We start from the raw sequence: 16,551 nt of genomic DNA, 5'->3' as shown, positions 1-16,551 counted from the left end.
TGTCCATATTGCGAGGTTAAACATCGGTTTCCTACACTATTCATGGGATGGTAAAATACCGGCATGTGCTTATCTTTAAAGCGGCTACTTGAATTTCTTAAGCATGTGTACCAAACATTAATACCGCTACTTACTACGCATTCTCACTGATTTCCGTTTCTACTACACTGAGGAGCATTTGTGTCATTTCGCTTGTTAACACATGTTGATAAAGCTCCTGTGCGAACGAGGCCTAATGTAGGACTATAATAAATTAACTTACAGTCGGAAAAATGAAAGAATACCCATGAACGAACATATAAAACACGCTGTATTTTCCTGTCACCGTGTCACAAAGAAAACTGTCCAGTGCAAGTACATGTAACAATAATTATTACATGTACTTGCGCTGGCAAATTTTTTGTGTGACACGGTGAAAGGAAAATACAGCATGTTTTATATGTTGGTTCATGGCTATTCTTTCATTTTTCCTACTGTAAGTAAGTAGCTATATTATTACGGCTTAGATTAGTACTATCCATAAATATAGTATATACAATTCTATTTAATCACAATAATTACTCTAAACGAATGTTCAATGCAGTACCTAGAGATCTTTATACATCGTGTAATACACTAAACGTTTTCTACGGCCATGCTAATAAAACATGTAGTGTATTTTACTAATTTATTGATACAAACACATACTTTTCAAAAGTATTTTTTATTCGAGTATAGGTACTAATACAAGATATATCAGTTAAATAAAAGTATCTCTGATATTTAATTTAAATATCGCAAAATATCGATTTAACCTTAATACTATTTATTAGTAGAGAAACTATATCAGAACAGTTTCAATAAGCTAAAAAAACTTTATTCAATGTTTATTTATGTGTTATTTAAAACAACAAATAAGTCAAAAATGATTTAAAACTGTGGCTTAAAAGCTGACTGATAGTTTTGTAACTTGAGTTGCAGTACCAAATGTTTTTATAAATTTGAAAAAATATCAAATCAACTTTGTAATGCATATAACATCTCAGATAAGTACTAATTGCAATGCCGATTAATTTTAATTCCGAATAAATAAGTCATATCAAGTAACAAGGACTTTTTACGTCATAGTATTTTTATTATATTATTCTTTAATCATTTTACCTTTGTTTATTTAACAAATATGACACATCAACTTGCTATGCCTTTAATAGAAACATATTTTATATGTTTTGACACTATATAAACTTTTCGAACAGTTTTCGTAACATTTAAAAATTTTCTCGGTTGTAACAAAAATCGATCTTAACATTCATGATCTTTTAATTAAGAAAATCGGGATTCAATGGCTGCATTAACCACTAACCACATCAATCATAAATAAATAATAATAAGTTCAGAAATCATGTTGAGGATTTAAGTGGTTACCACTTTAAATAACCCCCCACTTACTGACCAACAGCTTTGGGAGTGAATGGCACCTCATTGTGCAACAAGCCGAATTTTGCTGAGAATATTAATTTTGGAACTCCAAAAAAGATGCAAAAATGCTTACCCCCGTGTTTTCCCCCGAAAACCCTCCTCGTAAGGGGCGAGGGCGGAAAACATTGATATACCAAGAATCTGTACGCCGTAGAAAAAAATGTTTCAAACAAGAATTGGCGCTGAAATAATTTTGAAGAAAAATGTTAGTTGTATACTTATTACAAGAATAAAAAACCGCTAAACGCCGTAAAAATGAGTGGCGCATACAATATTCCAGCTACAAAAGAGCTGATATGAATATTACGAGGCGCGAAAATGTATTTTCATTTTGATGTAAAATAAAATTCTAGTTTTATTTTAAAAGATGTTTCCATAATATTTGCTAAATTTGAAGTAAAACGCACCACAAAAGAGTAACTTTGATAGAGTTTGTATTCCGAAGCTCTTTTGTGGCGCGTTTTACTTCAAATTTAGCAAATATTATGGAAACATTTTTTAAAATAAAACTAGAATTTTATTTTCCATCAAACTGAAAATTCATTTTCGCGCCACGTAATATTCATATCAGCTCTTTTGTAGCCACTCATTTTTACGGCGTTTAGCTGTTTTTTATGCTTGTATCAGAAGTTTTTCAAAGTTATTTATAAATTAAGGGCCTATCAAATAAATTAATCACTATCAAATATTTAATTACTGTCACCAAAACTGTCCATGTCAACTTTTATTGGGTTGCTGAAAACATAATTGATTAAAATTATGAGATTAGTTAATCAATTAACACAACAATTATTAACATAATTGATTAAGTAATTTCATATTATGTTTTCAGCAACCCAAACAAAGTTGACATTGACAGTTGGTGACAGTAATTAAATATTTGATAATGATCATTGTTGATTAGCTTTCGAACAACCGGCCCTTAATGTATGAAGTTGAATGTAATGTGTCTTGATTACACGTTAAGCGTTCTAAATGGTTGCCTTTGTCGCATTCCCTCCCAAATGATCTAGTAGTTACGACAATAGACTTGTGATAAGACAATCTGAGTTCATATCCCAGCAATCCTAATAATTATATGAACTCGTACACCAATAACTTTTTTTCGTAAAATTAATAATAAAAAAGTTTTCCATATGGATACAACTTACACTGTATATACAGGGTGTAACAAAAATACAGGTCATAAATTAAATCACATATTCTGGGACCAAAAATAGTTCGAATGAACCTAACTTACCTTAGTACAAATATGCACACAAAAAAGTTATAGCCCTTTGAAGTTACAAAATGAAAATCGATTTTTTCGAATATATCGAAAACTATTAGAGATTTTTTATTGAAAATGGATATGTGGTATTTTTATGGCAGGAGCATTTTAAAGAAAAATTATAGTGAAATTTGTGCTCGCCATAAAAGTTTTATGGGGGTTTTGTTCCCTTAAAGCCCCCCAAACTTTTCTGTACGTTCCAATTAAATTATTATTGTGGTACCATTAGTTAAATTCAATATTTATAAAACTTTTTTGGCTCTTAGTATTTTTTCGATAAGGCAGTTTTTATCGAGTTGCGGCTTCTTTTCTAATATGTTTACATAAACATTTTATGGGGGTTTTGTTCCTTTAAACCCCCCAAATGTTTGTGTACGCTCCAATTAAACTATTACTGCGATACCATTAGTTAAACAAAATGTTTTTAAAACTTTTTTGCCTCTTTGTATTTTTTCGAGAAGGCAACTTTTATCGAGATATGACTTCTTTTTTAATACGGTTCAAAATATACTTAAAAATGTAAATCATACATAAATTTTCTTATTATTACCAAGTCTCCATAATCGTACTTAACCATATACAAATATGTGGTGGATTTGACAAATATTCAAAATATCTCGATAAAAACTGACTTTTCGAAAAAGTACTAAGAGCCAAAAAAGTTTTAAAAATATTTTGTTTAAGTAATGGTACTACAATAATAATTTAATTGGAACGTACACAAAAGTTTGGGGGGGGGGGTTTAAAGGAACTAAACCCCCATAAAATTTTTATAGGGTGTCCAAATTTCACTATAATTTTCTTTAAGATGCTACTGTCATAAGAATGCCATATGTCCATTTTCAATAAAAAATCTTTAATAGTTTTCGATATATTGGAAAAAATCGATTTTCATTTTGTAACTTCAAAGGGTTGTAACTTTTTTTATATACACATTTGCACTAAGGTAAGTTAGGTTCAATCAAAGTATTTTTGGTCCCAGAATATGTGATTAAATTTATGACCTGTATTTTCGTTACATCCTGTATTATAATCTTTATAAACAGATCCCTACATATCTATAAATTCCGTACACAACGTAATTTTTCCCGTTTTTTTCTCTTCACTTTGTGCTGGTCCCGTTATCCAATTTTTACCGAGGCCCTCTCATTCCTCTCACGACCCTGAGCAGATTAGATACTCCATTTACTTGTACAAAAAGTAACGAGATGCAAATAATCATTCTAATATCTGGACGTAACATTTTTTAAAAACTAACCTAACGAAATAGCGCTACAGGTCTATTTTTTCAACTTTTTTATAAGTACCGAAATTTAACAAACAATACTCACTCAATACTTTCTCTATCCACTCAATAACCGCTGCGGGTGTGTTCACAATACTTATATCCCGTCCACCGAAACCACCCGCAGCTAAAGCACTTTTAATAACAGTCGCACAGTTTTTGTACATCAAATGATACTTGTTAGATTTGTCATCTCCGATGAGATTGCTCCACCAAGTCTTAACTTTTGATTCACTCACTAATTGAACTGGTATCTTCAGGATAACATCTGCTTGTTTGTTTCCCTCTGCTCGAACGTCATCTTCGTATGTTCTATTACATCTACCAGGTTTCTTCAATGATTTTGTTACTCCTATGGGATTTGGTTTACGGACTGCTTCATAAAGTTTGCTGCACTTCCCAGGTTTCGTTATTGATTTAGTAACTTGTTTTCTCTCGTCCGTTTGTAGAGGCCAGTAGCTGATGTAGGTACCGTCCGATAATTCCATAGATAGGTGTCCAACACATCTAACAGATCTAAAGTCCCATTTGTACACTGTTATCATAGTTCCCCAGTACTTTCGAAGTACTATACTTGGCCGCAACCAATCACACATTATACAATAATGTATTGTTTTGCGTTAAATTAATTCAATTGTTCGTCGCCCATAATAAAACGTAATAACCAAAAGGGCGGTCTATAAATAAATTAAACAGTTAAAATTAAATAGATGGAATATCTTTTTAAGATTGCAATATCACTTAGCCTACAAGTTGTAGGTATCAAATAATAGCACATTTTTAAGGTATTGTTTGAAACAATTTATTTAATGACAGAGAATTTTTGTAATTTAACGGTACCTACTTTAATGTCAGCTGCATAATATAATCAAATAAGATAAGAAAATGTTTTAAACAGTGTCAAATAAATGGATTAGTGGGTATAACTAAATGAAGCAGAGATGATTCATTATCTAGACCAGAGGTTCCCAAACTATTTAATTTCATAGACCCCTTGTCATGTTTTTCAGTTTTAGATTGACCCCCTGCTAATCATTTTGAAAATTTAAATTTCTAACTGTAGTGAAGTTAGAAAATAAAAAACAACAACAGATTTTTACACACTTATTAATTAAATTTAAATCAAAATATAGTAACTGTCACATGAAGAAAACTCAACAAAAATAAATTAATTTAATGGGACGGATAGACCTTATTTGAGCATCAATTGGTGCCACTTCTAGACTTCCTCTAATATACTCATTCCTAATTTTATCTTTTTTTGTTACACCATCTTTTTTTGTTACATCATGTATGATGTACCTCCTACATCTAAGTATTCTCATTTCCGCCACATCAGTCGTTGTTCCTCTTTCTTTTTAACTGCCCTACATTCAGTTACGTACATCATAGCCGGTCTTATGGCTGTTTTATAGAATTTTACCTTCAGCTTCATTGGAATTTTTCTATCACTCAACATACCACTCGATTTCTTCTATTTCATCTATTAAACCCTAATTCTATTCCCCATTACTCTGTAATACCAATCCTAGGTACTTAAAACTCTCACTTTTCACAATTATTTTATTATCCAAATGTATCATTATATTTGTAGTACCTCCATTTTTAAACGAACATTCCAAATACTTTGTCTTTGTCCTACTTTTTAGTTTTAAACCGTTTTCTTCAAGAGCTTGTGTCCACTGTTCCAGTTCTTGTTCCAAGTCGCCTTCCGTATTTCCTACCAACACCACATTATCAGCAGACGGTTTCGTTGTTATCGAATCTATAGCCTGGGATAATAAATTTGCCGTTGCTAAAGCGTCATGGGGACCTATTTGGCTGTGAAGATTAGGTATTATTGGTAATTGTATATTAGGTGAAGGTTAAGTATATGGTAGGTGAAGTTTAATGGTATTATTTGTTTTAGATACCACTCGATCAATCAAACCCAATTCACGGCCAGCTCCTTGGTACTTGAACAAAGTGGTGAAGTTAGCAACTACTCCCCTATATCAAGCAACAATTCATCGTTTTCATCCAACAGTCCTAGAAATTCTGGATCCCCGTATCATAGGCAATATATGGAACCACAGAATCAACGAAATGGTAAGACATTCAAAACATTGACTCCCTTTAGTAATTCGTTTTTTTGAAGTGAAAACTTCTTTAGGGACGTTGTGCGATTTTTGGATAGGGGAAAAAGCATTGAATTCGCGACCGTCATTGCGACCGTCATCGCGACCGTCATCGAGACTGTCATCGCGACCGTCATCGCTTATGCTATATATTATTTGTTTGTATATATAAATTGCATAGAAGTATTAAAATTTAAAACAAATGTAAAACCTATTTTAGGATGGGGAAAAAAGATTTATTTCGCGACCGTCATAGCGACCGTCATCTCTTCGACGAAATAAATTTTGTACGTATCTATATTATGTGTATCTATACATAAATTGTATAGAAGTATTTAAATTTAAAATAAATGTAAAACCTATTTTTCGATAGGGAAAAGGGATTTATTTCGCGACCGTCATAGCGACCGTCATCTCTTCGGCGAAATAAATTTTGTACGTATATGAATTAAAGTGAAAACTTCTTTAGGGACGTTGTGCACTTTTTGGATGGGAAAAAGTATTAAATTGGCGACCGTCATTGCGACCGTCATCGCTTCGAAGAAATAAATTTTTGAAGTGTAAACTTCTTGAGGGTCGTTGTGCACTTTTTGGATGGGTAAAAATTATTAAATTAGCGACCGTCATCGTTTCGACGAAATACATTTTTGAAGTGAAAATTTCTTTAGGGACGTTGTGCACTTTGTGGATGGAGAAAAAGTATTAAATTATCGACCATCATCCCGACCGTCATTGCTTCGATGAAATAAATTCGTGAAGTAAAAACTTCTTGAGGGACATTGTGCAGTTTTTGGATGGGGGAAAAGTATTGAATTATGGACCGTCATCGCTTCGACGAAATAAATATTTGAAGTAAAACTTCTTTAGGGACGTTGTGCACTTTTTCGATGGAAAAAAGCATTAAATTAGCAACCGTCATCGCTTCGATGAAATCAATTTTTGAAGTGGAAACTTCTTGAGAGACGTTGTGCACTTTTTGGATGGGGAAAAATATAAATTAGTGACCTTTATCGCTTCGACGAAATAAATTTTTGAAGTGAAAACTTCTTTAGGGACGTTGTGCACTTTTTGGATGGGGAAAAATTATCAAATTAGCGACCGTCATCGCTTCGACGAAATACATTTTTGAAGTGAAAACTTTTTTAGGAACGTTGTGCACTTTTTGGATGGGGGAAAAGTATTGAATTAGGGACCGTCATCGCTTCGACGAAATAAATATTTGAAGTGAAACTTATTTAGGGACGTTGTGCACTTTTTCGATGTTAAAAAGTATTAAATTAGCGACCGTCATCTCTTCGATAAAATCAATTTTTGAAGTGGAAACTTCTTGAGGGATGTTGTGCACTTTTTTATGGGGAAAATATTATATTAGCGAACCTTCATCGCTTCGACGAAATCAATTTTTGAAGTGAAAACTTCTTGAGGGATGTTGTGCACTTTTTGGATAAGGAAAAATGATTAAATTAGCGATCGTCATCGCTTCGACGAAATAAATTTTTTAAGTGAAAACTTTTATAGGGACGTTGTGCACTTTTTGTATGGAAGAAAAGTATTGAATTAGGGCCGTAATCGCTTCGACGAAATAAATATTTGAAGTGTAAACTTCTTGAGGGACGTTGTGCACTTTTTGGATGGGGAAAAAGTAGTAAATTAGCGACCGTTATCGCTTCGACGAAATAAATTTTTGAATTAAACATTTCTTTAGGGACGTTGTGCACTTCTTGGATGGGGAAAAAGTATTGAATTTGCGACCGTCATCACTTCGCTCAAATAAATTTTGTACATATATAAATTATGTGTATGTATACATAAATAGCATAGGGCATACGCATCGCGTATATCGTATATGATATAGGTATAGCACTTCTTTTAGGATGGGGTAAAAGCATTGAGCTCGTAATTTATATAGTATAAGAAGTTTTCACTTCTGTCGGCACTCCCACGAGTGCCTTTAATTTTTTTTTAATATTAATAGGTACACTGTTCAAATAAATTTGGGAAACACTTTTTATATAAAGTGATTTCGTCATTGCGTTATTGTATTCTACGAGAAAATCATTTTCGAAACTACTCTACAAATCTACTCTACGAAACAAATTTTAAATACGCGCAAAGCTACAAAAACTGTTCAAAATTATCCCCTGTAACGTGACACAAGATTCAACTCTTAGCCTCATAAAAATCTAGGGGATTTAAATCCGGCGATTAAGCAGGCCATTGTTCTGTACCCCTTTCTATCCAACGAGTTGGATAAAAATATCGTAAGTAATTACGACGTAAATGAATGCTAAAATGAGTTGGTGCATCATCAATGATGCATGATTCATCATGCATGAACCATAAGTGTTGTCTCAGCTGTAGAGGAATTTATTCAATATGAATAAGTACAGCTGGCCACCCACTATCAGCTACACCTGATAGATACGCTTAAACAGTTAGACTTGTCAGGTGTACCTAATTGTGTGCGGCGGGAATAACTAGTCTCTTGTGCTACCTGAAGAGCTTATTCCGGCCATAGATTATCAGGTGTACCTGTAGCCTTATCAGATGTAACAGATGACGCTATGGTGATTTGAAAGTCCCTATTCAATGACCAGTTGTATCTTTTCCCTTACTTTTTATTTCTGTATTTCCTATTTATTTTATCTTATTCTTTATATTATTAATATGTACTTTATATTATAAGTAGAGTATCTTTATTTGTTTCAGATCTGTCATCGGTACTTTCAGAAATGAATTTCTCTCCAGGATACCATGGTACATCTGTCGATAGAAGACAGGATAAAAACAATTTGGTTCCAATTGATTTAGAAAACAAAAGAATGGCGGGATACAGAGCCATGCAGAACAAAGCTGTAACTGGCTCCTACAGGCAGCCTACCAATTCTTGGTCCGGCTATTACATAAGTCACACTAGTCCCACACCTCTTGTTGATACTTTGAGACAAAAAAAGGTATAGTAGATTTTTTATAAAACAAATTATACTTATAGATTGTTATCGTATCTATACTTGGCGATCTGTATCTTGACCGTGCTCATTGTAGAAGTTAAGCAAGCTATCTTAGAAACAAAAAGCAACAAAGCATCTGAAGAAATCCTGATAACAGTTCAACACTGTAAAAATTTAAGTGAATATGCTTTCAAAAAATTAACCCATCTTTTTAATAGCAATAGGTATTATACTGAAAAATTTTAAAGGTTCCATAATTCTATTAAATAGACCTGTTAGCCAACTTGTTTCTGTCTCTCCACACTTCCACAGGAATATCATCTGGTCCACCTCCTTTTCCTTTTTTTATTTTTGGAAGTGCTTGAACCACTTCCTAGGTTGCTATTTTGGTGACCATTGCTGGTACTGTTTCTGTTAACTCAACTTCTGTCAAATTATTCATTAATAATCTGTCAAACTACTTTTTCCATCTCTTTTGTCATGCTTTTCGTGAATTATTCATTTATTATTTTCATATCGGAGACATCTAATCTGATTAAACTCTTTTTGCTTTCTTTGCTCTCTGTTTGGCTATTTTATATATCTTTGTCGTCTTCCCAGGTCTCAAGTTGATCATATATATATATATATACATATATATATATATATATATATATATATATATATATATATATATATATATATATATATATATATACGCTTCTGCTTTAGCTTTTGCTACTGCTACTTTCGCTTCCTTTTTGGCGACCGTATAGTTTTGAGATCTGTATCCGACCCATCTTCTTGCCACTTTTTATATAACTTTCTCTTCTCTTTTATTTTTTCTTGTACTTCGCTTAACCCCCACCAAGTCTCTTTATCCTCAAATTTCTTTCCTGACGTTCTCCAAGTATTTCAATAGCAGTATATCTATATGATGCAAGCCATTTTCGTCCAAATTGTGTTGAGGGTTCCTTTCATATTCAAACACATTCTCTCTACTACTGTTGCCCTGAATAGACCTTCTTTATCATCTTTTAACATCCACTAATTGATTTTTGTGATCCTCTCCGATATTTTGATTTAATGTCGGTTTTTAGTTGAATGTCAAGCACAAGCAACTTATGTTGTTGGTTTACTGTCTCACTAACTGGTTGGTTTACTTGCAGTTCTTACATTTAAGCAAGCGGCACACCCCTAATTTGAGACTTAGAAATCGAAAAAGCGATTATGATAGGTGAATGGCAAATTTTGGTAATTCTTTATGTTTTCGTGGTCGCTGAATTCGAATATAAAGTTTATTTTTATGTAGAATTGGTGGAACATGTTCAAAAATCAAATTTTAAGTTAAAATGTGACAAATCAATTTTGGTGATTTTTTGAATTTAACTCGCTGTATCTTTGGTCGCTGTAAATATTTCCTTTTAGAAATTTGACTGTATCACCTTTGAAGTATTTAGATAACAATGAGATTTGTCCGAAATGTTTGAAAACAGTACCGTTGCTAGGTTATAAGGAGCCCGCCTGCAAAACTAGCATAGGTGCCCTTTGTTTTTTTAATTGGTATTTTGTATAATACCAGCCATAAAAAGTTTATTTTGACGCCCTCCAAGCAGAGGCGCCTGCCTGCACTGCATCCCTTGTAGGCCCGTTATCGCCGGCCCTGTTTAAAAAAAAATTAAAATAGGAGTTGTTAACTTTTAAACATTTTGTCGTCATATTTCGTTAGTTTTATGTTTACTTAAAAACGTTGAGTGATAAATTTTTTACTTTATAATTTTAACCAACACAGCATTTAAACATGAAGCAAGTTTGCTGGAAAATTTCAAGTCAAAATATGCAATAGGAAAAAGATATGTATAGACTTTACAGATGAGCGGCACACCCCAAAAAACGGTTATTTATCGAGATACTGACAGAAGTGAACCACCATTCAGCATTCACCACTAATACACTTTATGTTTTTGATGGTGCTGAAAACGAAAATGCGGTTTATTTTTAATTTTATGTGTGGGAACATTGTCAAAATCGTAGTTTTACCCCAAAAATAAAAAAAAAATGATATCACTTTTTTTGCGTTTAACTCGCTGCAACTCTGTTCCATTTTATAATTTTTTTCTGAAATTTGTATAGTATATAATATTTCTTACCCGTATGAAGACAATGGGACCTGTTTCAATCTCCCAGTTTTATTATAATTAAAGATATTCATTTTTTAAAGTAAAAGGTGAAGATTCCTGAATTGCAAAGTTTAATCGTAAAACTTCAGTGTCAAAATTTGAAATTTAGCTTTTTAATCAAGTTTATGTTAAAATATTAATGATACAGCATAATCGAAAGGAAATATATACAGCAACCAAAGATACAGCGAATTAAATTTGATAAATCATCTAAATTGATTTTTCGAATTTTTGCATAAAATATGATTTTTGAACACGTTCCATCAATTTTAGATAAAAATAAACTTCATATTCGGATTCAGCGGCCTCGAAAATATCAAGAACGACAAAATTGGTCATTCACCTGAAAGTTGATTTTCGTGGTCTATATAACGTTACTTTAGCTGCCGCTCGCCTAACTGAATCGTTTATTTCAGAAAGGGGTTAAGTCACAAGTATCTATGTACTTTTGAGAAAATCAAGTTTACACACTGTTTACATTCAACAAACAATCACTTTATATAAAATAAAAATTCTACCTAACAACCTGGAGTATTTGTCAAAAAGTGTTGTATTTTTTAAAAATGTATTTTGTTAATTTGTTTAAGAAAAATAAATAATTTTTTGCACTCATTTTGTCAAGATTTGTCACTTGAACCCTTTCTGAAATAAACGATTCAATTCAAGTATATCTTCTTTTCTTATCATAAAGAGTTTGATGACACAAAACGATCTTTTTAAACTGCATATATTCGTTTTTTGTCATTTTAGGAAGAAGAAGTCTGGAATACACCTCCCAAGAGAACCAATTCCTACAGCAATATTAGCGCAGCTTTGAACACCAGCAACATATTAGAACATACTCCTAGTCACGTTTTAAATAATCTGATCTCCTCCGATTGGCCTGACTTACCAACCATGTTGACTTCATTAGGACTTGAGAGATACATCAATTTATTTACAACACACGAGATTGATTTGATGATATTTTCTACTCTGACTGACAAAGACCTTATTGAAATTGGTATAAATACATTCGGAGTCCGAAGAAAAATATTGCTGGCGATATCAGGTATAGTATTACAACAGTAATAAATTAAATATTTCTTCTTCCTCTTCTTCTTCTTCTTTCTAGCATGATCGATCATGCTAGTAGGCTACTGATTGTTCATTGCCATCAAGTCTTCCCCAGACGATGAGGTCCAGCATTCTCGCCATCGTTTTGGTGGTCTACCCCGTGGTCTTTTAGCTACTGGGCTATTCGTTTTTGCGCTTTTAACGATTCTGCTGTCATCCATTCTCTTTATATGTTTGTTCCAATATCTTCGTCTCTGTCTGACCCACCTTCCTATGTCCTGCATTCCACATTTTTGTCTGATGTCTTCACTTCTTATTCTGTCACGTAGGTGACAGTTTCATCATTAATTTGTAACGTTCTATTTGTGTCTGGTCTTGTTTCTGCCGCCTATGTTATAATAGGTCTTATTGTTGTCTTATATATTTTGATTGTGCTTTCAGTATTTAGATATTTGTTCTTCCATACGATTTCTTTCAGTCATTCCGAGATTCTAGCTGCGTTCATCATTTGTTATCCAGTGGCGGCTAGTCAGGGTCGGCAGCGCCGACCCACACATTTATGAACACATTATAGATTTTTTTAAATATTTAATTTAATCAGAGTTGACGATATTCGTTTTTGTGAAATAAAAAAATATCTGTGAGATAATACAGACTAAATTTTGTTCACTGTTATTAAAAGAATTCGATCTATGCGATACGTTAAGTGATGATCTCTGTGCGCTGTGCGTAAGAGACTTTTCAAATTAATGATACTATAGCCATACACCCGATTGCGATAGGCCCGCTTCGGCAAGCCATCCCGAGATTGACGATTTGCTTCTAATAAGAAGCTATGGAATATTAGCCGATATGCAACCAATTTTACATTCCCCGTATTCATTTGAATGGCAAGTCCGGAAGATACCAATCTGCCGATAGGTGATCTGGCAAACGGCAGTAAGGCACGCACCTAGCCACGTACTGCGCCCGGAATGAAACTATGAAATAAGTAGTTTTACGTCGTTTAATTATTGATATTGTAGTTTTTTTAAGTTGTCAGGAATTACCATTTAGGGTACAGAATGAATCGGAGTATTCGTTAAATCAAGTTAATTATAGAGAACAAATAAAATTATTTAACAAATACGATCTGGAATTTTCTAATTTACTTTCTGTCTCGAAGAGATTTAGCGGCGTACCTAAAACAGCACAGAATGAAAGAATCAATTAGTAGTTACATTTTGATCTTTTTCGGTAGAAGTAGACGAAACTACTGATAGAGGTAACATGTCATTCACAATTATCAATTGTTCTTCGATACGCGTTACGTCTAATATTTATGAGAGGTTTTTAGGTTTTCAGACGTGAGTAGAAGCCATAAGACAGAATATATTTTTGGTATTTTAAACGACAGATTAAAATTTTTTGATATCAAAAATAAATTGGCAAGGCAAACTTATGACAGCGCTGCCTTGATGTCCGGTGAATTGTATGGTCTGCAGGCAAAAGTTAAAACTATTGCACCCCTATATAGTTTTATTTACTCACTGTCATAAGTCATTTACCTCTTTGACGATTCAAAATTTAAAAGTTACGCCAAAGAATTTTCAAAATATCTATTAGACAAGTTCATTAAAAATTATCCATCATTCTTTAATCAAATATTTTCGGAAGGTGGGATAAGTTACAAAATATGTATAATTTTATATACTGCAATTCATTATGTACAACAAACTGTTCCCGAAATTAATAAATTATTATTGTTCTCAAATGTGGGCAAATTCTGCCTCAAATGAACGGGATTTCTCTTGTCTAAAAGAGTCAAAACGTATTGTCGAAACACCATGAAACAAGAGAGAATGTCAAGCTTGTGTCAAATGTCAATAAAAAAAAAACGTTTAAAATCTCTCCAAAACAATAATAAATTTTACAATGACGTTATAACCCATTTTGCTACTTCGAAACAACATAGTCTAGAGTTAATTTATAAACAGGTTTAGGTTCTAAATTTATAGGAAAAAACAAAAAAAAAAATAAAAAAAATAAAAATGAACAAAAACCAAAAATCTCCTATGAATTTGAAGCCTTTTAATTAGATAGCATACCTATCTATGGAGACAAAACCTTGCCGACCCTGTCTCTAAAGCCACGAGCCGCCACTGTTGTTATCTGACCTCTTTTAAGAGATTTCCATAGCTTGTTATTTCCGCTCCAAGATATTTGAAGTGATTCACCCGTTCCACAGTTTTGGAGTCAATTTCTAATTTACATCTTATCGGTTCTTTGGAAATTACTAGGCACTTAGTCTTCTCAGTGTTGATGAGCATATTTAGTTCTTTAGCGTTAGTATTAAATGCATGCAAGTAGCCTTTGTAGATTGTCTTTAGAATCGGCGATAAGGACAGCATCGTCAGCGTAGCAAACGACTAACGACTCTAAATAATGTATTACCCATCTTAAATCCAGCTGTCTGGGAAGGTTTTTTATTATTTTGTCCATTATTAAATTAAATATGAAAGGGCTCAGTGAATCGCTTTGACGGATTCCTGTGTTTATAACTATGTCTTCTGTTGTCAAATTTAATGTCTTATTCTTATTTTTATTTTACATTGTTTGTTAATATCGTGTACTACGGTAATTAGCCTGTGGTTCAGCCCTTTTTCTCACTTTATTTCTAACACGCTCCTAATCGCACTCTGTCAAAAGCCTTGGTCATATCGACATAAAATCGAATAAAATATTTAATAGTAATAATAGGTACAATAAGTACTTAATAAAAAATAATAAAATCAATAGTATTAAAATCATCAATTAGCCTCTATTTTTTCACTGCTGAACGTAGGCCTCCCGTAAAATGTTCCGCCTGTTTCTATCTTGAGCTCCTTGTATCAAATTTACGGTAATGCGTCCTTGTATCATGGTCCATCTAGTCGGTGGTCGTCCTCTTCTCCGTATGTTTTCTTGCCTGATGGTATTCACTCTGTTACTTATTCACTTCTTTTATTTTTGCCATTCACAATTACTCCCAAATATTTAAATTGTTGAACTCTTTCAAAAGTGCAGTTTTATATCTTGATTTTTCTCGTCTTGTTGTCTTCTCTTCTACATAGAGCAGAGTAGATATTTTGTTTTTCCTTCGTTAATTTCTAAACCTCTTTTCTGTGCTTAATTTACCAGGGTTACTGCTTCTTTTCACCTTTCCTTGTCTCTTCTCATAAGAAATATCCCATTTGCATATGCTACTATTTGTGTTGAAGAGTGGGCTATAGTTCCTTTAATTCCGCTGGCCTTGACTGTTCTTTCTACTCCTATGTTGAAAAGTGTGGTTGACAGAGAATCGCCTTGTCGCACTCCTGTTTCTATTGCAACTGATTTTGTGCTACCCTCTTCGATTGTTACTTTAGCTCGAGATCCATAGATAGTCATTTTTGGTAAACTGATTTGCGTTGCCGGTATAATTATCTTGATTTTTCGGTACAGTCAAAGGTTTTGTCTCTGTGAATTGAGTCAGTTTGTGTATGATGAGGGATGTTAGAATTTTGTATGTTGTACTCAGTAGAGATATTCCTCTACAGTTGTTACAGTCTGTTACTTCTCCTTTCTTAAATATTGGTTTAATTCTGCCTTCTTTCCAATCCTCGGGCGTTTTTTCTGCTTCTCATATTTTAACATATAGGATATAGATGTTTGTTAATAATTCTTCTCTCCGTATTTAATTAGCTCGTTGGGAATTTCATCTGGGCTAGGTGTTTTTTTCTGTCTAACTTTTATAATCGTATATAAATATTTATCATATGTTGGTATCTCTATTTCATTGTCTCTCATATCTTCCATTGCGCATTCTTCTTCTTCAGGCTTTCTTTGCATCGATATAGTTCTATAAGGTGTGTTTTCCATGATCTGTTGTCAATTTTAACCACTGGTCTGACTTTCCTTTGTTGAACTTTTAGGTATTTTAATAGTTTATCGTTGTCGTAACTAGTCTTTTATAGGTCCTTTAATAACTCTTCAATCCACAACTTTTTTTGCTTTTGCAAAAAGCTTTGCATGGCTCTGCTACTTTATTTTTTTCTTTGTATTCATTTCAATGATATTCTTCTTTAGTTGATATCCATTTATTTCTTGCTTGGTTTTTCTATTTGATTTTAATTTCGCATTCTGTATCGAATCATTCTTTTCTTCTCTTTATTTCCTTCCGTCCTAGCACCTCTTTAGCAGAATTCAAAATGGATTATTTTATATTTCTCCATATTTCCTCTGTGTTATTTGCTTC

The 16,551-nt window shown here is 33.0% G+C and overlaps 1 protein-coding gene across 1 annotated transcript in view; it reads left to right on the top strand.

The window, feature by feature from the left end:
• Window positions 1-16,551, top strand: part of LOC114326454 (protein bicaudal C) — an 84,235-nt gene that overhangs the window by 58,223 nt on the left and 9,461 nt on the right. Inside the window, exons 8-10 of the mRNA XM_028274833.2 lie at window positions 5,923-6,101; window positions 8,840-9,084; window positions 11,991-12,291. Coding sequence (XP_028130634.1) covers window positions 5,923-6,101; window positions 8,840-9,084; window positions 11,991-12,291 — 725 coding nt within the window. The remainder of the gene's footprint in view (window positions 1-5,922; window positions 6,102-8,839; window positions 9,085-11,990; window positions 12,292-16,551) is intronic.

This window comes from Diabrotica virgifera, chromosome 7, assembly GCF_917563875.1.
Source record: "Diabrotica virgifera virgifera chromosome 7, PGI_DIABVI_V3a".
Taxonomy (NCBI): Eukaryota; Metazoa; Arthropoda; class Insecta; order Coleoptera; family Chrysomelidae; genus Diabrotica; species Diabrotica virgifera.
The sequence above is the reverse complement of the archived record's forward strand: the minus strand, read 5'-3'. Positions and strand labels throughout refer to the sequence as shown.